Source organism: Podarcis liolepis (assembly GCF_965112155.1).
Source record: "Podarcis liolepis genome assembly, chromosome: 6".
NCBI lineage: Eukaryota > Metazoa > Chordata > Lepidosauria > Squamata > Lacertidae > Podarcis > Podarcis liolepis.
This window is the reverse complement of record NC_139559.1, coordinates 18,856,318-18,879,897: the sequence shown is the minus strand read 5'-3', so window position 1 is coordinate 18,879,897 and position 23,580 is coordinate 18,856,318. Positions and strand designations below refer to the sequence as shown.

Genomic DNA, 23,580 nt, shown 5'->3' with positions numbered 1-23,580 from the left:
TGTAGTTTGGCTCCATTGCTCCGTGTCCGCTTCTCTGGAGCAGCAGAAAACAACCTTTCTCCCTCCTCTATGTGACATCCTTTTATATATTTGAACATGGCTATCATATCACCCCTTAACCTCCTCTTCTCCAGGCTAAACATGCCCAGCTCCCTTAGCTGTTCCTCATAAGGCATCGTTTCCAGGCCTCCATTCGTTCCGGGCGTCCATTCTTAACCTGAAACTGTTCTTAACCTGAAGCACCACTTTAGCTAATGGGGCCTCCCGCTGCTGCCGCACCGCCGGAGCACGATTTTTGTTCTCATCCTGAAGCAAATTTCTTGATCTGAAGCACTATTTCTGGGTTAGCGGAGTCTGTAACCTGAAGCGTATGTAACCTGAGGTACCACTGTACTTGATTTAGGCAGGGGCAGCTGCTCCTGCCCCCGGCCCCGGCCCCGTCCATGTCTAAGGCCACCTATTGAGTTATGTGGCTGAGTTGACATTTGAACTGTTGGCCCCTGCAGGAGTATTACCTTGCGAGTCTTTGGCTGCAGATGGACCACGCTCACATTGTGGTACCAGGTGTGTGAACCACTGCCTTCTAGAGCCGTATCTGCAACTGCTTCCATTTGTGTCATTTAGCTGCCTCGTTTGCAAGCCCAGTGGCTCCATACAGTCCTGAGATTATGCCAGGTATGAACTCTACTTCACCAGCATGCTGCAAAGTTAAAGACTGCAAAACATTCTACACGTCATAGTTCTTTCTGTCTTTCCTTACATAGATATCCCAATGGTCCACCTTGTCCAGCATCCCGTTCTCACAGATGCCTGTGGGAAACCAGAGAGCAGAATAGGAACACAAGAGCATCTCTCGCCTCCTGTGCTGCCTCCAGCTGTGGAGGGGAAAAGGAATAGCCAGCTAGTCCTCTCCATGGATTCCTCTAATCCTCTTTTCAAGCCATCCAAGTTGGTGGCCATCACTGAGGGAGCGAATTTCATAGCTTGACGATGTACTGCATGAAGAAGAAAAAGATGGTGGCTTCATGGGCTTTGAGACAATTGCTGGGAGAGATGGCTGTTGCTTCCATTGTACCCACAGGGAGTTGAAGCTCGGAGTAAAACAGCCCAAACTAGCGTTTCCTTGTGAGTTCTTCCCTGACTGCAAAACGTTCCTCGTTTGTTTCAATGGAGAATGCAGCTCCGTGCCTTTTTCTTCCGTTCTACATAGATGTCCCTTGACTAAAATGAATTGAAATGAATAGATGTCCCTCGACTGAAATGAAATGTGCATATGCTGTTCCTGCATGTGCAGGAAGAGCATATGCACATCAAAGCAAACACAAGAGTCTGAGTTAGGGTCACTTGCCCAGGAAGACTTTCTGTTGTAATTGGCTGAAGCAGACAGCTGAATTGAGGCCTAAATCTAATACACTCTCCATTTCATCACCAAGGCTTCTGTTAGATACATATCCCAATTCAAATATGAGTAAGAGTCCTGTGGCACTTTAAAGACTAACAAATTTATTATGGGATAACCTTGTGTGGGCTAGAGTTAAGATCATCAGGTGCACGGAGTATCCTAAGTTGGCAAGTGTACATATACATGGTTGCATATCCTCCATCATTTTTCTGATGAAAATTGGCATTTTATTTTATTTTATTATTTTTTATTTCTACCCTGCCCACCTGACTGGGTTACCCCAGACCAGGCATAGGCAAACTCAGCCCACCAGAAGTTTTGGGACTACAACTCCCATGATCCCTAGCTAACAGGACCAGTGTTCAGGGATGATGGGAATTGTAGTCCCCAAAACATCTGGTGGGCCGAGTTTGCCTATGCCTGTCCCAGACACTTTGGGCTGTTTCCAACATATATAAAAACGTAATAAAACATTAAACATTTAAATAAAAACCTTCCCTATTCAGGGCTGCCTTCAGCTGTCTTCTAAAGGTTGAGTAGTTACTTTTCTCCTTGACTCGAGGGTTGCATAACTCCATATCCCCACTTTTTTTTTTATGAAAATAGGGATGTCTTAAGGAAAAGTGGGATGTTCTGGGATCAAATCAGAAACTGGGATGGCTTCTGTAAATCCAGGACTGTCCCTGGAAAATAGGGACGCTTGGAGGGTCTGTGGTTGTGGGGAATGCGAAGGACCATAGCTCAGTAGAAGAGTACAGTGGTACCTCGGGTTACATACGCTTCAGGTTACATATGCTTCAGGTTACAGACTCTGCTAACCCAGTAATAGTTGCTTCAGGTTAAGAACTTTGCTTCAGGATAAGAACAGAAATCGTGCTCTGGCGGCGCGGCGGCAGCAGGAGGCCCCATTAGCTAAAGTGGTGCTTGCCTTGGATGCATGAGGTTCCACGTTAAATTCCCTGTTGCTTCAAGTGGGGCTATAAATGTCCCATGTCTGAAATCTTGGAGAGCTGCTGCCAGTCAGTTTAGGCAATATTGAGCTAGATGAACCCTGCTCAGTGCAAGACAATTTCCTGTGTCCCTAATTATAAGCAGTGAGGTTAGAGAGGGATACGAAATGCATACAGCAGCGAACTGACAATTATCTTAAACGTATGCAAAATAATGACAGATAATTCACAAAGCGGTGTTGATAACAGAAACATCCTGGCATCCTTCAGCCTTTTGAAACTTGTAATGGGAAAAGAAATGTCAGGCCTAAGGTGATAGATTTGAACTTCTTGATAAGTTGTCTTTCCACTCTGGAGTCTCACTTTGAAGTTCCTATGTTCGAGAATGGCCACATTAAGGTTGGCGACAGAGTGTTTGAGGGCACTGAAATATTCTCTAAATATTGCCCTTTCTGAGATCAGAGTTGTGTCAATTTATGTTCACAGGTGTAAAATTACTATTATATTAATAGTTGTATTATTGTAAATAATGATGATGATGATGATGATGTATCATTACGATTATTATTATGACAGCCAACTCCCCACTTATGTGGGGCTTTCATTTCAGGTCATTGCGCACTTGTGTGAAATCGCCTATGATCAGAACACCCACTGAAAAAGCCTGCAAGCAGCGGTTTGACTTCAGCCCCCAGATGCTTACTCCATTGTCTCTTGAAACAGGCAGATGCCAGCTATTTTAAGATTAAGTACATATAGTGTCACACTTTGAAATGTAGGCAAGAGGCAGTTGAAAGTGATGGACTACATGGAATTGGCAGAAATGACTGGCAGAATTCGCGACCAGGGAAAAGAGTCGGTGGAGGAAGACTGGAAAAAATTTAAAGACTACTTGCAGAAGTACTGTAAAATTAAGGAATGTTAAAATGATGTTTGATTGAAAAGAAGTGGTATTGGTAAAAAGATTCTTAAGAAAATGTAAATGGGGATGATAAAGGATAAATACTAGAGGGTAAGGATTTGCTGAATTTAATATCTTAACTGGAATACAAAATGGGAGGTGTGAGGAGGTCAAGAAACTAGTGAACGAAGTGTAAGAGATGAAAATATTAATCTATTTTCTGTTCTGCTTTTGGGGCTTTCTATTCTTTCTTTTCTTTTCCTCCTCCTTTTCTTTTGCTAATTGTTTTTTTGCTGTGTATTTTTTTTTTAATCTGTTTTGTTCTTGTATGTTTTTATTCTGGAAGTTCTTCTTACGTTTACATTTTGAAACTTTTTATTGTTTGTGAAATTTTAATAAACATTATTTTGAAAAAAAGAAGAAATGTAGGCAAGAGGCCACATCTGCACTATATACTTAAAGCCGTATCATACCTGTTTAACTAGTTATAGCTTTCCAAAAGGAATCCTGGGACCCCTAGTTAGTTAAGGGCATTGAGAGTTGTTAGAAGAGTTCCACTCCGAGAACTACAATTCCCAGAGTCCCAATGGAAGAGGGAGTGATTCTTAAACCACTCTGGTTAGTCACCATCAGCTCAGACAATTAGTATGACATTATGGTGCTTAATCTTCTGGCCACAGGAAGGAAGGAAGGATGGAAGGAAGGAAGGAAGGGAGAGAGAGAGAAAGGAAAGCTAGAGCTTATTTTAGTATACACCAGCAATTAAACATGAGCAAATAGGCATTCGTTTAAAAGGAATGCTTTCCATTCAAGTAGTACATTTCTGTTTCCAGTCACTTTGAAGGGACTTCTTACCCTCTGAAGGAATCAAAGATAATGCCAGCATGCAGACAACTGAGGACGTAAATGGAATTTGTTAAAGGCAAGTTAGAGGACTGGCTTACTAACAAGAGGGTGTGAAGAGAATGGTGGTCTATGCTCATATTGGAATGTGTGATGCCTGAAACCATCTATTCCCCCGACTCAAATCTTCCTCTGCATATTGGACATAACAGCAGGCTGTGAATAGAATGATGGTAATGCCTGGCTTGAGTCCTGTGCATTCAAGGAATTACTGCTGGGATAGCTGTGTCGCTAGAGCATGAGACTTTTGATCTCAGGGTTGTGGGTTCGAGCCCCACATTGGGCAAAAGACTCCTGCATTGCAGGGGGTTGGACTAGATGACCCCTGTAGTCCCTTTCAATTCTATGATTCTAAATTTAGTTTTCCAAACATATCTGGCCTTACATCTTTTTTTAGGTTCCATGTTAACCCCAATGAACTCAGGTTCTAATCAAGCGCTGACTAGGTTCAAAGTAAACTAAAGTAAACCTTTTTCATCTTAGCTTCCTAAACATCAGTTCAGATATGAAGTACTATAGCCAGGGCGCTATCTTAAGGGTGAGGGAGTTGGATCACATACTGTCATTATGAGACATGGCTGGGGGAACAAGGTTCTAAGGCTTATACAGTGGTACCTTAGATTAAGTACTTAATTCGTTCCGGAGGTCCGTACTTAACCTGAAATTGTTCTTAACCTGAAGCACCACTTTAGCTAATGGGGCCTCCTGCTGCCGCCGCGCCACCGGAGCCCGATTTCTGTTCTTATCCTGAAGCAAAGTTCTTAACCTGAAGCACTATTTCTGGGTTAGTGGAGACTGTAACCTGAAGCGTATGTAACCTGAAGCGTATGTAACCTGAGGTACCACTGTAGTTAAAAAATGGTTCAACTCTTGAAACTTGGCAGTGTAATAAAAGCAAGCTTGGTGGATGGCCCATGCCAAATTTGGGGTAGAAAGGATAATAAATTACTTGTTTTAAGCAAGCTAAACATTTGATGAGACTGGCATACTGACAGATGCTGTGCATTTTTCTTCCATAGAGTTTTCTGAGGTATTTTTTTCTGGAAATATTTCTCCATTTGCATTGTGCCTTTTGGGAAATAGTTTGTTGTGTTAGGTCGAGAACATATTTAGTGTGTGCTTTTGCCTAATATTAGCGTAACGAATCTGTACTCTTTGGAGGAAGCTTAGGCCTGCCCTGTGGAACTACCATCAGATGTCAAGGAAATAAACAACTATCTGACTTTTAGAAGACACCTGAAGGCAGCCCTGTTTAGGGAATTATTTAATTTTTTTGATGTTTTATTGTGTTTTTAATATTCTGTTGGGATCTGCCCAGAGTGGCTGGGAAAACCTAGCCAGATGGGCTGGGTGTAAATAATAAAAAATTATTGTTGTTATTGTTGTTGTTGTTATTGCTTCATAGCTCCCTGATTAACAATTTAAACTGCGTTGTATTATTGAAAAAAGAGGAATAAAACTATTAATATTCAATTAACCAAAAATGGTATTTCTTGTTGGGTACTTGTCAAATGGGGTGGTAGATTCAATGGCATTGGCTATTCCAGTGAACAGATCTGGCAGAATCCGAGACCAGGGAGAGGAGACGGTGGAGGAAGATTGGATGAAATTTAAAATTTTTGAATGTTAAGGACATTGAAATGAATCGCAGGGGCTTTAGCAACAAAGTAAAATGCAATATTGGATTAATAACAGATAAATTAATAGGATATGAATTTACTGAATTAATTCTCAAAGGGGATACAAAAACGGGAGACGCAAGGAAATTGGGAAAATAAGTTAATGGAAGATGAGAAACTAAGAAAGAGGGAATTTTTGTTTTTTGTTAGTATATGTGTTTTTAACTTCTTTTTCTTTGTATTTTTGTATTATTCAATGTTTGTATTTTTGTATTATTGTTTGTATTATTTGTATTATTGTTTTTTGTGATTTTGTATTTTCTTTGTCTTGGTATATTTTCTTGAATGCTTTTCTATTGTGAAAACTTAATAAAATATTTATAAAAAAAAACAAAAAACAGACAAGTCAAGATGTAGGTCCCATCACACTACTGTTTTTTTATTTGGTGGATTTATGTCCTGCTTTTGGCCTGGAGTCTGAAAAACAACCAACCAACATTTACAAAGCACAACAGTTGCACCAGGAAATACAGTCTTGCAACAGCAAGCTTCATTTTCTCTTGCATTCACCACTATACACAAACATAACAGATTTGGTTGTAGTTTTATCCCTGCTCCCCCAATTTGGGAGTACCTGTGGGCCTGCTATATTTTCCAGAAGAGAACCTAACCATTCATGGATAGATAATTTGCAATTCTATATAGCCTGAACTCTGGAGCTTCATTTCCATATTCCTTTCATGTATACTATGAATTACAAATAACCAAACTCTCTTGAAGTGCAGAGGTATACGGCATAAAAAAATTTACTGCCGGGGATCAGAGTGTACTTTTTGTTTTGTTTTTCCACGAACAGTTCACATTAGGATTCTATTAATGTTAGCAGTAATCTAAATATGGAGAAGTGTACAGCCAGGAAGACATTACTGTACTAGTTGTATTCAGAGAAGTATGCCCTGTTGTATTTAGCTGCAAAAAATCTTACGTAGGTGCACCCATGAAAAATAGGCCACACTGTACGTGTCCATATCAAAGTGCTTCTGAAGTTTTTTGCCTATCTCGTCCCAAACGAACATTATTTGTTAAAAATTTCTGCCTTGCCTTTGCATAAAAATGCTCAAGGAAGCTAAAGTCCAGCCATAATTCCCAGAGAGTGGTAGTAATTTTCCAAAGGAGTGCAATTATGAATTACATAATGTGGTTCAGGCCCTACCTAAAGGTCCAAATCAAAAGTTTAGCGCCGGGAGTGTGTTTTTTGGACCTCTAGCAGTTATGCCACAGGGCATTTTATGTTGCTTAACATCCATATGAAGCTGTTGAGAATAGTTATTAAGAGATTTGTGGTCAGATGCCATCAATATGCTGATAAAATAAACGCAGCTCTATTTCTCCACAACATCTGAATCACAGGAGGCTGTGCAGGCCCTGGACCAGGGGATGCTGGGAAATTAACTAGGCTTGAATCCTGGCAAAATGGAAGTTTTAGGGGTAAGTGGTTCTTGTGTCTGAGAAACTGGCCAATTTCCCACCCTGGATGGGGCAGCACTCCCTCTGAAGGATCCCCCACAGCCTGGGGACTTGCATGGGGGTTTTCGCTTGGGAACCACACTGCAAGGGATGTTGTCAGCTCCATGTTCAGTGTTTGGGGAAACTAGAGCTGGCAAAGTGGTTGTTTGTCGCCTCCCGTCCATTGACAAGGACAGGAGAAACAAGGCAGCAGTGTGACTGTTTCGCTTTGCTGCAGTTGCTTGCAAAATGTAGTTTTGTTTCTCCCGTCTGTGCCATATGATGGGGGAAGAAGAAGCAAGGCTGCTTAGCGCTGGATTGGGTCCATGAGAGGCAGAACCACACCCAGCACTAAGTAGGACCTGCCTTCCTCACATCAGCTCCTGTGGCAGGGGTGAGATCCTGCTCGGTCCAAATGCACCTAATTTAAATACATGGAGGGGCAGACTGAATGGTATTTTCTGTTGCTCTGCCTTATGCACATGGAGAAGAGCAAATGCACTTGATCCACCTTCAGCTTCCCTGGGATGCAATGTGCAAATGTGGTCTACGTGCATAAAATCTAACATGCATAGGCCCATCCCCCCCCCCCCCAGCAGACATGCGAATCTTTAAACAATAAATATCATGTTAAAGAAGGGTGCAAAGGCCTGGAAACGATGCCTTATGAGGAACGGCTAAGGGAGCTGGGCATGTTTAGCCTGGAGAAGAGGAGGTTAAAGGGTGATATGATAGCCATGTTCAAATATATAAAAGGATGTCACATAGAGGAGGGAGAAAGGTTGTTTTCTGCTGCTCCAGAGAAGCGGACACGGAGCAATGGATCCAAACTACAAGAAAGAAGATTCCACCTAAACATTAGGAAGAACTTCCTGACAGTAAGAGCTGTTCGACAGTGGAATTTGCTGCCAAGGAGTGTGGTGGAGTCTCCTTCTTTGGAGGTCTTTAAGCAGAGGCTTGACAACCATATGTCAGGAGTGCTCTCGATGGCCCTTGTGGTCTATTCCAACTCTATGATTCTATGATTCTATGAAATAGCTTACTCCATTCAGAGGAGGTGCTCATCCCACACATACCCAAAATTTAAACACAATTTAAATGGAATGGGTTTATTTTTGAATAGTAAACATTACACAGTGATCATTATTCACATTTAATAAATAATGCCGCCCGAATTATATGCACTGTATTGTTTTTCTTCAAATCAGAAATTAGCAATGATTTTCTGTATATAGCCACAAGAAAACTTAGCAAGATTCCACTATCCCATATAAAAATAATTTCTTCAGTCCAATGCAAAGGTATATGGAATGCTAGGAAGATTCTCTTTAATAAATTATGTAGTTGCAAACAAAGTCAACAGTCCCTTTACAAAAGAAACTATTTCATTGCCTCCTAATTTAGATTCGCCATAGACTCTGTCCACAAATGATATAGGTACCTATTAAAAAAACAAAACACAAAATTATTTTAGTTTTAACATAACAAGTTCAAGAAGTAATAGAAAGAAAAAAAGGGCCACTTCAGCTCCATCTAGCATAATGTCCAAAACAAAATCTGCTTATGGTGAGAAGGTATGAAATGATGGCACCTATGTTATCATAGCCATTTTCACTCTCAAAATCTAGTTCTAATCCAAAGCATCTCAGCTACCATCTCCTGTAAAAGCATGTTCCTAGTGTGCATGTGGCGGCAGAAGCACCAATGGCTCAGAAGAATAGTTAGGGCTCTCCTTTCTCCTTGTGGTTAACATGGTCTTTCAAGCACCGGCTGAAAACTTTTCTGTTCACTCAGGTTTTTGACAGCATTTTAATCTGACGATTTTCTGCAGCAAAATGTCCTGCTATGTTATTCTGTCTGTTAGGTTGTTTTAATGATTTAAATTGTTTTGTGGTGTGTTTGTTTTTTAAAAAACATTTATTGTGTTGGACTCCAGGATGGAGTACAAAAAAACAGCATAAACACTAGATTAGAACAATGACATCAGCAATTACAGGAGACATAAAAAGTAATTACAGCAGGCATAAAAAATTTACTTCTCTGGCTTACACTCCACCCACAAACACCTGGTGAAAAGAAGACTTGAGATGAGAACAAAAATACATCAGTGAGGGATACACCCCCAAAGGGAGGGAGTTACACAGATCTGGTGGCACTGCAGAGAGGGTCCTATCTTGCATCACCACCCAATGAGCCATATTTGTTGATGTGACCATGAGAAGGGCCTTCTCTGCAGATGTCAATGCCTGGGTGAGCAGATATGGGGAGAGGCCCCTCCTTCAGCTTTGTATGTTAAAGTCAAGGTCTTGAATTGGGCATGGCTGCAAACAGCCTGTCAAAAAGATTATTAAAACTCTTTGTTCAAAAGGCAGGGTATAAATATTTCAAACAAAGGGAAAAGCAGAAACAAAATTCTGTTCAGCTTTCTTTTCATCATCCCCATCTATGTGGTGGCGGGTTTTCCATATTGCAGCAGAATTCATCACCATCTCAACAGTAGTTAAAATAGTGATATACCTGCAATTAGTGTTATACTTCCAAGGGATACATACTTGGGCTACAATCCTACACACACACTAGCCTCAGACAACAATTACTTTTGTAGCACCTTAAAAACTAGCACAATTTATTCTAGCATGATGCATGAAGTGTAATTCTCAGTTGCCGATATATATGGTTGCAAATAGTGGGATAAGGGGGAAACAAAATGCAAAAAGTACAAATACCGGCAATTCAATTGAGAGCCAATATATGCACAATAAGTAGAGTGACCCTTTACAAAAGCAGTGCCAGGTGTTATCTGGAAGTAACACAATACTTCCACTGAATGCAGCAAATATTCAATGATAAACGTGCATAGGATCACACTGTTAGGGGAATTAGCACAGTCCTATGAACAGACTACTAGACTTGATCTGGAGAAGCATGTGAATTCATATGGCCCTGAGAAAGTTACTACCTCTCATCCTCAGCACCTTATCTGTAATTTGGAAACAATACTAACCTACCTCACAGAGTTGCTGTGAGAACAAGAGAGGCAAATGGTTACTGTATATACCTAATAAGTGTTAAATAAGATTACCAGTAAGCCTAACATGCATTTTATTTTTCTAGCAAACATATTGAAGTGCTGCTCCTTTAATAACTGTTGCACATGGTTCTAATTCAGCAGCTATTCATTTAAATATAGTAAACACTGATTTGAATTCTTTAGAATGCCAGCTATTTTCACTATACTGAAGCAGGAACTTTAACATTCCAGTGTGTAAGACTATGTTAAATAATACCCAAGGGCCCGAAGTCAGACGGTGGAATCCACAGAAAGTCTGGCTAGGTACTCTCAGTTGGCATACTGTACCAGAAATCAGCTGGCAGGCAGAAATGGAAAAAACCACGCTTCCCACACACATGCCGCTCTGCCAAACATGAGTTGTTGCATCTCTAGGCAATAGTTTTTTCTGCCAATGGAGAGCCAAAGGCAGAGGCTTGTCTAGTACATTTTCAGTTGCTTCACCGACAACAAGGGCACAGTCTTGAGACAGAATTGCTAAAGAATCTGGGACTCCTACTGGAGGCTCTTGCCAGTGCAGGAAAAAGCAGCTTGGAATGTAGTGGAATGAGACAGTCTAGAACGCTTATGCTAAAAAAAATTAACCTCATAAAATATGTTTGTTTTCTTAGTCTTGTACCTGTTTGGGAATCCTAAGAAACCAAAAAAGCAGTACAATTTTGAAATCAGTGATTAAAATCAGTGCAGTTCTGAAAGGTTCAGTCTACTATCTTGATTCAAAATGGTATCTAAGCATAGATAAAAACCTGCTCCTTGATGGCAGGAACCATCATGCAAAATTTGGTTACATAGGATGAGATTCAACTGCCCTGTTCTGCTACTGGAAGCCAGTGCAAGGACTCCCATTAGCGCAATGGGGTTCCCCTGTTCCCTCTCGTACCCCACGCCTCCCCTAAATCCATACTGGAGGATTGGGAGAATGCCCAGAACAACATACTTAGGGAGCCAAGGGGTGATCATTCCATAGGGCAAAGCAGAAATGGAAGGAATGATTTCCTTAGCACTACAACTGAATTTCGCCCAGTAACTTAAGAGATGTCCAAATGCATAGTGAACAAACAACTTTCCAAAACACAGAGCAGAATCCACAACAAAGGCAGGCCACCATGTTTGTGTGAGGGTGCCAAGAAGAGATTTTCATCTGCAAAAGAAGCACCCACACCTGCTGTTATTTAAAGCTTGTTAAAATAAGTAATGACTGTTGAAGTTAGGTACATATTAGGTAGACATTTGTTAATTAGGGATTTCCAGTGTACTATGGCATAGATAGGGATTAACTTTTATCCCCAATTCATTAATAGCAATTAAGTTGACAGTCCAAGTCTAAATAGTTGCTGGAAGGTTGGAGAGAACTAACTCGTAGTTGCATAGTGTCTGTATAACTGATCTGAATTAGGGGTTATGACTGGAGATCATTGGATTATTGGCTCAATTCAATACATTTTTGTGAACACATGGAACTCAAGCGGGTACCTATCTCAGTACAGGATGTTAAACAAATTAAATATTCACATTTTTAACAGCAATTACCACAAGCCTACATTTGTACGTTGCTGACTGTCAAGCTCCTCACAGCATTACATAATTTGTGTAATTTCTGTCACAATATTAGATTTAGTAGTTCTCAGGCTTATTACACCTCCTGGGCCATTTTGCAGCTGTTAGCCAATTATTATTCTATTATCCGTCAGGTAAATTTATAATATTTAAAATGTAGTGTTTGTGATTTAACATTCTTTACCTCTCCAACAGAGAAACCCAGCTGTCTGGCCCGGACAATCATTTCCATTTGGAAAACATATCCTTTCGAGACGCATTTCTCCATCAGTTTTTGTAAAACATCTTTTCTATATAACCTACAGAGAAAGTACATAAAATCAAAACCTCTTGAAATATTTCCGTTATACAAACACTCCACAATTGCAGTCTTTACTCCCAAAATTAAACAAGTTTTACCATTTCAATCCATGTCTGACATTATTATCCATTTCAAATTGACCATTAATTTTATTGCTCATCTTTGAAAGCTGAATGCAACTTTAGAAGCAACACACCTGAAGCTGCCTGTTAAGTCGGATGCACCTGGCCGCAGTAGAACTTGAGTGAGGAAGTTGGCGCCACGGCTGCCAAGAAAGATAAGGAGTTTTGGTAAACATTCAGAATCCAGTGTTGAAAAATCACACACTGTTCTATAGATGGGATTTCATTATAATAACATTGGCCTGTGTCAATACAAATGCATAATTTGGAAGAGTTTGCTAATTCACATCAAGCCAAGAAAAGAAGCATGTAGAACAAAAAAGATTTATCTATCCCAGTTTGTAAATTGTTTCTATATTGCCAAACACAACCAGGAGAATTACAAGAATAAAAGATCAAATCTCTGCCCACAGGTTTACTATCTATAAAGTAGGACGGGGCGGGGGGATGCTATTACTCTAGGACCAAGCAAGAATAAAAGACTAATCTGGAACAGTACAAAAGGAGGAGGAGGAAGAGAGTTAATAACAGAACTCAGAATCCTCCTGTGTGGCTTTTTCTATCACAGACCTTGAATGATGGAAGAAGAAGCTACTAACCTGATCAATTTTCGTTTCAAATCCCACCCATGCACACCTCCATTTCCTTTATATCGCGTTCCAGACACAATGTCAAAGTTACCTTCTTTCTGTGTTCTATGTAAACATTTGAGAGGAAGAGGGAAACACAATTACATTAACAAAAATCTATTAACTTCCAGTAATCTAGGTCCGATTTAATACAATAAATTCAGTTTAAGGAAGGCACCAAGTTGAGAAGGGGAGAAAAAGGGTCCATTTGTGACTGGCAGGTCTAGGCTGAAGTAAAAGGGAGTAATTTCAACTGGGAAACTAATCCCTTTTAATTCTTCCCATCTTAGTTTTGCCAGTTTGAGGACCAGACAAAAAGCAGTAATAACAGAATAAACAATCAACATTTTAATAATTTTCTTTGTTTTACTATGCCTCCTCCAGTCCCTCACTGTTTTAAGCACACAAAACACTTGTTTCCACAAAAACAGTGGAGAAAAAGGGGTGGGGAGCAAGACTCAATAAATACTACATGAAATGTAATCACTTTCATTTTCTAAGCTATCACTATCAGTTTCTGCTTCTTCATATGTATCAAACGATGACAAGTTTGAGGTCAAGTCAAGAGGACAGAAAAGACAGAAACAGATCCACCAACTACATCAACAAAAGGAAGCCCATAAGCAAAGAAAACCCTGAATTCTCCCTTCTCTTGTGACAACGGCAGTGCCCCCTAGAGGCAAAAACGATTCTTGCTCTTGCATTTGAGAGTTGTGCTCTAAGTGTACAGGAATCCGATACTGTTCATAGTTTTACATAAAAGTTTACCTGTTGCAGTTTTTAGAAATCATTCTGGGGGAGTATGCTTATGAAAACCTAGTCTTAAAAAAATTATTCACTATTCTGGAGGAAAATATTTCATAACCCATTATTTTTCAGAAAAACTCAAAAGCATAGGCAGACTATGTTCCTCCACCACCACAATTTCAATAGGTTTTTTTGTGGGCTTTCACATCTCTGTGCTGCTATCCTTGTGAAGTTTGGCAGGAATCTGACCTTGCTGCAAACATTAACCAATTCTGGTCAAAAATTAAAGTTTAGACTCTTCTTTTCTGATTTCTTTCATTGTTCAACCTATTGCCCATTGCTAATGTACCACATCCCCTTCATGGATCACTGCCTTGCCGTGGCGAAGGGGCTTGAAGAACTCAGAGAAGCTATGAACTATGCCGAGCAGGGCACCCAAGATGAACAGGTCATAGTGGAGAGTTTTGACCAAACGTGATCCACCTGGAAGAGGAACTGGCAAGCCACTCCAGTATCCCTGCCAAGAAAACTCCATGGACACGACTAAACAACTAAACAACAACAAAAAATGTACCACATGTAAATGCAGACAGGACAAAGCATCTGTTTCACACGAAGAAGGTTGCAGGTTCATGCCCCAATATCTCCAGGTAAGATTGAAAGGGATTTCTGCCTGAAACCCTAGAGAACTGTTGCCAGTCAGTGCAGATTATACTGAGCTAGTTGGAGAAATAGTTTGACTTGGTATAAGGCAGCTTCCTATGCACCTGAACAATAAATGTCAAGGTCTGACTGAAATATTTAAAAAATACTAAAAATATTAAAAATACTACCCACCTGATGAACTCTGGAATGAATTTTGGCTGAAAACACAAGAGAGAGATATGGGAAAATGAAAATATACCCCAGCTCAATGCAAGTTAAATAAAGAAAACTTTATAAAGGCTAAAGAAATGTATGCACAGATACAATGGAAACACTTACATGGTGTGAGAGGTCAGCATCCATAATAATAATGAAGTTTCCTGTGGCATGCTTCATTCCATGAATGTAAGCAGTCCCTGGTGTAAATGATACAAAGGCAAGATCTGTCACCCACATTCAGAATCGTGTATGTGAGCTGTCAGCTACAAGGCTGATTCAGTTTCTCTTTAAAGTCAACATATGGAATAAAAAAATGCCCTACATTTTTACTGAATGGCTGCTTGATCAATCTGCTATCCCACTCTAGCCTGTCCCGGGCAACAGTTAGTCACACATGCATGAATTTCAAGCGGGTACTACAACCCCAAAGTGTAGTGTATAAATGGGGATAAACAGCGTACAGTGGTGCCTCGCAAGACGAAAAGAATTCGTTCCGCGAGTCTTTTCGTCTTGCGATGTTTTTCGTCTTGCGAAGCACGGTCCGTTGCAACTGCGCCTCTTCAAGCGGCTTTAAAAAAAAGCGCAAGACGTTTTCGTCTTGCGAAGCAAGCCCATAGGGAAATTCGTCTAGCGAAGCAACGCAAAACTGAAAAACCCTTTCGTCTAGCGAGTTTTTCATCGTGCGAGGCATTCGTCTTGTGGGGCACCACTGTAATTTCATGGTTAGAGAAAATTGTGTAGGTTCAGCTTATTATTTAACTGGAGTTGTGATATGTTGGACGCTGTTGAAAACCAACAAATTTGTCTTCCTACCCCCAGAAAGGTACATATGTTAGTTTTTTTCCAAGTTTCCCACACACACGCTAACCAACAGAGTTAAAGGTATGATTAAACTTATGCTTTTGAAAATGGTAAACTGCCCTGGGAGTTCAAGGTCAGAATATAAAACTTGTAAATCCTCAAATTAATGAATACTTACCCAATCCAAGTTTCTTTGCTCTGGGTCTTAAAAGCTGTAAAATATCAGTGGAGGAAATGAGTAACCAATTAATTGCATTAAATGATCCATGATTGTAGGTTTTTTATTATTTCAGCTAAATATTAACATTAACACAGTTGCTCTTCTCTCAATTAGGGCTGCTACACTTCCATATTTACAGAGCAACCTGCCTTTAACATTTGGATTACACAGACATTAATTCAGATCAAAACAGTTACAGAATATAGAGCTGTAGACCAAGTTTAGAATGGTCTGCTGAAGATGGAAAATAGAGCCAAAGCTGGCTGAATCAGCTGTGCGTGGTGCTTTGTAGTCCTGACTTTGGGTCTTTGAGATCATTGCGATGTCAGGTGATTGACAGATGGTCAGCCTACCCACTTGTCAGCCCAAAGAGCCAAAAAAGTCCCCCTCCCTTAGCGTAAAGTATGGCTCACCACCAAGCACTTCGAAATAAGGGAGGCTTGACTAGCAGGGTTAGAGCATACACCTGCCGTACATCCATGCTCTCTTAGGCGCTCACATAAAAACTTCAGGGGCTTAGTGCAAGTAAGTTTGCTCATTATCAGAAATACGTATTGCATTTTTAAAAAATCATGCATTTCCAATTTTTCTTAGCAATGCTTCATCAAGAGGTATTCAGCAGCATATATACCTTTAAGGACTTAATTCTGCAAATATGAGTGGGCACAGTATCAAATGGATGAAAATGTATTGGATAATATCCAACTGAGTCACAATCAGAGTAGAACCCATTGCAATTAATGGACAAGTAGAGTCCACTGATTTCAATGGATCTACTCAGACTACAACCAACATTGAATATCACCCACTGTATGTTCAGCTGAGGAAGCATTGCTAACACTGCACCTGGATCCCCTGTTGCAGTGCTGAACATGACAAACTTTTCTGTGTGTGTCACAATGCAAAAATTATGGGGAAAGTGATATCTGGTAGATTTCTCACAGACAGCTATTAGAGCATCCTATGAGGTCAAGTGATGACAACTCTAAGAATTAGCACAACTTTATAAAGTGAAAATTAAAACTGCATCCAAATATGCTAATTCAGGAAATTGCAAACAACTCCCAATGTTGCTACCCATGTTATCAACCTGAATAAACTGGTAAACAATTCAGTGTTAAAAGAACGAACAACCCATGCATCCCTTAATGCTAATAATATTATTAAGCATCTTGTGTTGTAACAGCAAACAAGTCAAGGCAAAAAATAAACATATGACTCACAATCTTATCAGATCCATAAATCTTTATCAACTGTTCAGCAACTTCCTGTGTCCCATCAGGACTTCCATCATCTATTACTATAATTTCGAAATCATTTCCACTGAAAAAATAGAGAATTACATTTTAAAGCCAGGTTCAAAAGCTAAAGTATATAAAGTATTATGAAAGTGGGTAGGGGAACAGAGAGAAATAGCCAATCTTTCCTCATCAAAAGTAAATGGTGTTATTAATTCTATTACAATGCACTCTCCTTTCAAAATGGAACTGAAATGCTTCATAGTGCCCTTGCTCCAAGTAAATACCGCAGAGTAACGGCAGGGTTTGCACTGTTGGCCAATGCTGGTTATTCGTTTCATGGGTCACAGTTGCCTCAGGCATTTGCCTGATTCAGAAACTGAATGATTAGAATCCTAGAAGTGGAAGGGACCCCAAGGGTCATCTAATTCAACCCCCACAATGCAGAATCTCAACTAAAGCATCTATGACATATGGCCATCCATCATCTGCTTAAAAACCTCCAAAGGAGGAGAGTCCATCACCTCCTAAGGGAAGCAGTTCTTAATGTCAAAAAGTTCTTCCTGATGTTTAAATGGAATCTCATTTATTGTAACTTGAATCCATTGGTTCAAGTTCTAGCCCCCAGAGCAGGAGAAAACAAGCTTGCTCCATCTTCCATGGGACAGCCCTTTAGATATTTCAAGATGGCTATTGTATCGCCTCTCAGCCTATTCTTTGGGGTACACATCCCCAGTTCCTTCAACTGTTCCTCATTAAGGATTGGTTTCCAGACCCCTGATCATTTTGGTCACTCTCCTCTGCACATGTTTCAGCTTGTCAATAACCTTCTTAAACTGTGGTGACCAGAACTGGACACAGTACTGGCCTGACCAAGGCAGAATAGAGTGGTACTAATACTTTCCTTGACCTGGACACTATACTTCTGTTGATGCAGCCTAGAACAGCATTAGCTTTTTGTGTGTGTTGCTGCATCACAATGCAGCTAAGCCTGTGGTCTACCAAGACCCCGAGATCCTTTTCACAAATACTACTGGCAAAGAGTAGTATTTCGCAAATACTACTCCAGGTGTCCCATTCAAGAGATCTGGCCCAGCATTCCAAATAAGTAAGTTACTACTCCATAAATAAAGCTATCAGATTGGATTTTGGCTCTTGATCAATAAGCAATAATGTGCTTACAGCTGGTGAAAAATCATGTTTCAGGAGAAGTTGCTGGCAATCTGCACACCGCTTGCTCCATCTGTGAAAACAGGCTGAAAATTTTCACCATAGGCAAGAATCCAAAGACTGCTTAATGAAAACCTACAAAATCTACACTCTGACACTTACTCACTTACAGGTACACATAAACCGGTCTATAGACTGCCTTGAGACAGTGGTTTAGAAGGTGATTAATAAATTGATTTTCATAATAATATAGGAATGTCCCTGGAAAATCACCATCCAGTTTACATGCAGATGGGGGGGAAATAATGTTTAGGTTTTACTCCTATCCTAAGACACACTTGCTTGGAAGGAAATATCACTTGGACACGAATGAAAGTTTACTTCCAAGTAGACACGCATAGGCTTGTGCTGCCAGGTTTTAATCCTATGCACAAACTCCCCTAAGTGTAAAAACCCCATTAGACACAGTGAGATTTATACGTACAGGGCTGCCCTGCGAAGTCCTAGCTTTTCTAAAACAACAAACAGACAAAAGTCATGTCTAAACATATTCTATGGGGGCGTAATGGGTCTGACGCATCCTTAAAAACCTAGTTATAGGGTGATGCCTGAAACAAACGAAGCAGATACAGTACATCTTTTACCCCTGGAAGCTAAGCAGACCCAACACCATCATGCCCTTACTTCGGGGTACATATACCACGGATTCACAGCCCCCAACACCTTTAAAACGGCCTCGGGAGAAAAGCTTATCCCCACGATACGGAGGATTCTAATTCGCAACGGCGACGATGGGAAACGGAACGGGGTTCTGGAAGATGGGGCTAGTTATTCCAGATTAACTAACGCGGAGTACAGGAACGGGGCGGATTTTTTCCGGGGGGAGCTCGTTAGCGCTAGGGGCTTTTTTTGTATATAGTTAAGTCGCTGAAACGAAACAAGTCCCCTCCCCTCAGTCACCTCTGCTCGAAACTCCTCACCAGCAGCCACACAATGAGCGGCAGGTTCTCGCGCTCGTTGTAGGTGGGCAGCAGCACCGAGTACTTGTCCCGGGAGGCGGCCATGATGGTGGCGGAGGAGGCGGAGGCCTGGCAAGGGCCGAGCCGACGTCGCCTGCGTGCCAACCGGCCTCCTCAGCACCGAAGAGCCGCGGAAGCGGAAGAGGCGAGGCCTCCCTCCGCTCCCTCCCTCCCAAACAACCGCGGCTCGCCGCTGAGGTGAGGTGCTGAGGTAAATCATGGCGGCGGGAAAGCGCGCTGAGGGGAGCGTGTTGGGAGGCGGCGGCGAGTCCCAGGAGTCGGAGGCGCCAGGCCCTCTTCTCCCGCTGAGCCGGCTGGATATCCGGCGCTACTCCCGGCAGCTGGTTCTCCCGGAGCTGGGCGTGAGCGGCCAGCTGCGGCTGTCGGGCTCCTCGGTGCTGGTGGTGGGCTGCGGAGGGCTGGGCTGCCCGGTGGCTCAGTACCTGGCGGCGGCGGGCGTGGGGCGCTTGGGCCTGGTGGACCCGGACGTGGTGGAGCTGGACAACCTCCACAGGCAGGTGCTGCACCGGGAGAGCCGCCTGGGCACCCCGAAAGCGCGCTCGGCGGCCTCGGCGCTGGGGGAGCTCAACTCCCGGGTGCGCTGCGTGCCTTACGAGCTGGCCCTGTCGCCCAGCAACGCCCTGCAGCTGGTCCGAGACCACGACGTGGTGGCCGACTGCTCGGACAACGTGCCCACCCGATACCTGGTCAACGACGCCTGCGTCCTGGCCGGGAAGCCCCTGGTCTCCGCCAGCGCCCTCAGGCTGGAAGGGCAGCTGGCGGTGTACAACCACCGAGGGGGCCCCTGCTACCGCTGCCTCTTCCCCAAGCCGCCCCCTCCGGAGACGGTCACCAACTGCGCCGACGGAGGGGTCCTGGGGGTCGTGCCTGGCATCCTGGGTACCCTCCAGGCCTTGGAAGTGATCAAGATCGCCTCTGGCATGGGTGCCACGTGCCACGGGTCCATGCTGCTCTTCGACGCCCTGGAAGGCAGGTTCCGCCACATCAAGCTGAGGCCCAGGGACCCCAGGTGCGCCGTGTGCGGGGACCACCCCACGGTGACCGCCCTCCAGGACTACGAGGAGTTTTGCGGGTCGTCGGCAACAGACAAGTGCCGGGCGCTGCACCTGTTGAGCGGCGAGGAGAGGGTGTCCGTGGAAGAGTACAAAAGGGTCCTGGACAGCCGGGCTCCTCACGTGCTGGTAGACGTGCGCCCGCCGGTGGAAGTGGACATCTGCCGCCTGCCGCATTCCCTCCACGTGCCCTTAAGTAAGCTGGAAGGAGGAGACGAAGGATCCTTGAAGTCCTTGCAGGAGAGGATACATGAAGCGAGGCAAGGGGCGGGCGACAGCACGGCTCTCCCCCTTTACGTGGTCTGCAAATTGGGAAATGACTCTCAGAAGGCTGTGCGAATATTGCAGGGGTTGTCTCAGAATGGACTTGGTCCCATTTCTGTCAAGGATATCAGGGGAGGGCTGATGGCGTGGGCTAGCAAAATCGACGAAGAGTTCCCCCAGTATTGATGTTTTCTAAGAGCGATAGCGTTTTGTTTTTATTCAAGTGTTTCATTGATTACTCTCGTGGCTGAAAATATTTGTAATACTCCTGCAGAAGACTTTTTGGAATATGTGAAATTTCTTTTTTAGGAAAAAAGTTATTATTATTATTATTATAAAAGACAAATGTGTGTGTGCGTCAATTTGTTAAAAAGTCGTATGGGGTTGTAGCCAATGCTAGTCATGGTCAGAGGAGACCCAATGCAATTAATGGACCTCACTAACTTAGGCCTTTTACTTTTAATGGATCTACTGATGAGAAAATCTTAGATGCAACTCACATCGTTTCAGAAGAATTGCTTCCTTAATAAGCTAGTTTATTTACATCTTTATTTTTGAATCTCTAATACTTTTCCTTTTACTAGTATTGATGCTTGTCTCAAGCTGCGACAAAAGCCACATCAAGACATATATCAGGTTCCATTTATGTATCGTCTAATACTCTTGAGAGCATTGAACATCACTGATCTAGTGAACTTTGAAAATGGCAGTCTCCCCTTCACTTTTCTTTATCATCTCCCTTGTGTGACTTTAGTAATTATTTTGCTTAACAAAGCTGAGAGAGCACTCTTCAGCTTTCTCATGTATTCCTTCTTCCCCTCTTTGCTGCCCCCCCACTATATCAGTTTGGATGCCATTTGCTGCCTCTGCATCTTGGAGAATATTTGCTCCTGAGTCCTATTGGGTGTATGGGGTTTACATCTTGCACACATACTTTGCTTTATCCCACACACCATTGCTGGGAACTTTTGTTATCTAGCACTTCATCGCTTCCTTTAGCTCCAAACTCTCCATCTTTTCTTTATGACCTACTTGGTTGTGAGCAATAAAATAATGTGAGAGAGGCATTCCTAAATAACTTGGAGGAAGACATTTATATAACCTGTAACAAGGTTTCCCCCCTCATATCTGTTTTAACCCGACTAGTAGTGGATTTCGGAAAGAGCAATTTTCTGTACAAGAAGAAGATGGTGTCTGTTGTGTACTATAGTATTCATCTTCATGCCTGTACTTCTGTACTGGTGTACAAATTTCCTCTGGCATGAAGTTCAAAGCTCATATGTTTACTCAACTAACAGATCTTGGGAGAATGCTAACAGAACATGTACTTCCTCAGTGCTGTAAAATAAATACATAAATCAAAAATAATTTGGCACACTGAACATATAAATGTATTCACAAGCATTTGCGTTGCTTTTTTCTGTGTTCAGAATTCATGATGTCAAACAGATCTTGGAGATTTGGGACAGAAAATAGGGTGAAACAGCTGTGCAATAAAGGTCACAATAGGAGGGAGATTGAGAGCCATGTGATTATTGATAGTTGAACAGATACTGTCCACACTCCCCCCACCCCAAATATTTCTTTGCAGACACAGGTGTTAGATATATGAATATGAAAGCTGGAGTTTGGGGAGTCCCTCTCACTTCAGTTGTTGCTTGATATAAAATTTATTATTCCCAAATAATCATTTTTAAAGTATCTGATTATGAGTTTAAATAGTGAACTTTTACACAGAGAGAACTTTAAAACATTCATATCCCACCTCGGTCACAGTAATTCTTGAGGCAGCTGACAATATGAAAGCATGCCATAATCATTAGAATACTACCATAAAATTTAAACAGAAAAGCATATCTAGTCTTTTAGATTGAAGTACTGAGCCCCATGCATGCTAATGGCACTGTGTCTCCTGTTAAACACAGTATTCCTATACTGTTCTTGTCCACTTTTCATACGTTTACTAGCTATGACTGTGATCCTGTTTCTTTCCAAATGAAATGAAATGGGGCTACTTTTTGCAGGGTGGAGTGCATGTGTACTAGAAATTCAATCAAATCTTTTCTGGATACTTTAGAGCAGGGGTTTTCAACCCTTTTGAGTTCACATCTCCCTTGAACAACTACATTCTTTCTGCGGCACCCCTGTGGGGCTCAGGAGCTGGCAGCCCCTCACCCTTTTTCAAACAACCTCCCTTGTGGAGTGTTCCCTCAGCCTCAATCTCCTCTCTCCTTGGGAGTCTTCCAGGCAACTGCCACAGCCACCCCTGGTCTCTGAACCGCCTCAGCTCCTGGCAACCCAGCCCCAAAGGCACCATTTGCCTGGGGAGCTTGTAGCCAGGACTGCTGCAACAAACAGCTGTGCAAGTCTTTGAAAGGCAGGGATGGGGGAGGGCATCAGAGGAGGGAGGGAAGGAAAGAGCAACAGAGGCCAGTGTTGCCTGCAGCACCCCTGACCATCATTCAAGGCAGCCCAGGGTGCCACGGCACACTGGTTGAAAACCACTGCTTTAGAGAACATGATAGTGGTATTTAGCCAAGCTATGGGAGATTAGGGGAAAATACAAAGTGATATGGATGGTACCTGACTAAGTCATCTTGGAGTAGATAATTATGATCAGTGGACATGTTAATTATGACTAACTGAATCCCATTGATTTCAGTGTTTCTACTTGCACTCTGACTTGGATACCACTCTATATGGCTTAACTGTAAAATGGGTAATGTTTCTAACAGCTTTAATAGGCAGTGATATTACATTCATTCTTTCTTCCTCTTGGTGCCCTTATCCAGCATGCTAGAGATTTTCGACATGTGATGCAATTTTATAGTTGAAGATGAACATACCTTACACACACCCTCCCCATTATTTGTCTGCATGACCTTAGATGAATGCTAGGATATATGTGTAATAAATAACATAATCTCAACAGTCCAATCAGTTGATCTTGCTAATTTAGACATTTGTGTAGTTAAATGTCTAGGTTCAAGAAACATGGCCTAGCTAGGCTGCAACTCAGAATCATGTTGCAATCTTAGATTTATATCACTACAATTACATTCCTGAGAAACCATTGGCTCTTACGGTTGATTTGAATGTGTGTTTTCATGTTCGCTATTGGCATTTGTGCTTTCCATACTACATTTTGTACTTGTTGATCTACACTGGCGGTTTCTACATACTTTTGTTATAATGTGGCTAATACCACCCACTGTGCACATCTT

General features: G+C 42.1%; 2 protein-coding genes across 2 annotated transcripts; one reads left to right on the top strand and one right to left on the bottom strand.

Annotated features, from left to right (window-relative positions):
• Window positions 1-8,374: 8,374 nt before the first annotated feature.
• Window positions 8,375-19,083, bottom strand: DPM1 (dolichyl-phosphate mannosyltransferase subunit 1, catalytic). The gene is made up of 9 exons (XM_083508282.1): window positions 18,961-19,083; window positions 16,816-16,915; window positions 15,551-15,584; window positions 14,692-14,768; window positions 14,545-14,570; window positions 12,931-13,026; window positions 12,406-12,474; window positions 12,093-12,207; window positions 8,375-8,722 (listed from the first exon to the last, which is right to left on the bottom strand). Exons 1-9 carry the CDS (start codon window positions 19,062-19,064, stop codon window positions 8,618-8,620), a joined length of 726 nt encoding a protein of 241 aa, XP_083364408.1. The 5' UTR covers window positions 19,065-19,083; the 3' UTR covers window positions 8,375-8,617.
• Window positions 19,084-19,237: 154 nt separating this feature from the next.
• MOCS3 (molybdenum cofactor synthesis 3) lies at window positions 19,238-21,873 on the top strand (the record flags this gene model as incomplete). Its single annotated transcript, XM_083508179.1, has 1 exon — window positions 19,238-21,873. One exon carries the CDS (start codon window positions 19,238-19,240, stop codon window positions 20,540-20,542), a length of 1,305 nt encoding a protein of 434 aa, XP_083364305.1. The 3' UTR covers window positions 20,543-21,873.
• Between the last annotated feature and the right edge of the window lie 1,707 nt (window positions 21,874-23,580).

What these genes read in the sequence shown, in the direction of transcription:
- DPM1 (XM_083508282.1), bottom strand. Translation starts at nt 19,064, where the DNA reads ATGGCCGCCTCCCGGGACAAGTACTCGGTGCTGCTGCCCACCTACAAC. An exon ending in TTTATGGATCTGATAAGATT is followed by an intron (nt 15,585 to 16,815) that starts GTGAGTCATATG and finishes GATATTTTACAG; the next exon opens with CTTTTAAGACCCAGAGCAAA. An exon ending in ATGCTGACCTCTCACACCAT is followed by an intron (nt 14,571 to 14,691) that starts GTAAGTGTTTCC and finishes TTGTGTTTTCAG; the next exon opens with CCAAAATTCATTCCAGAGTT.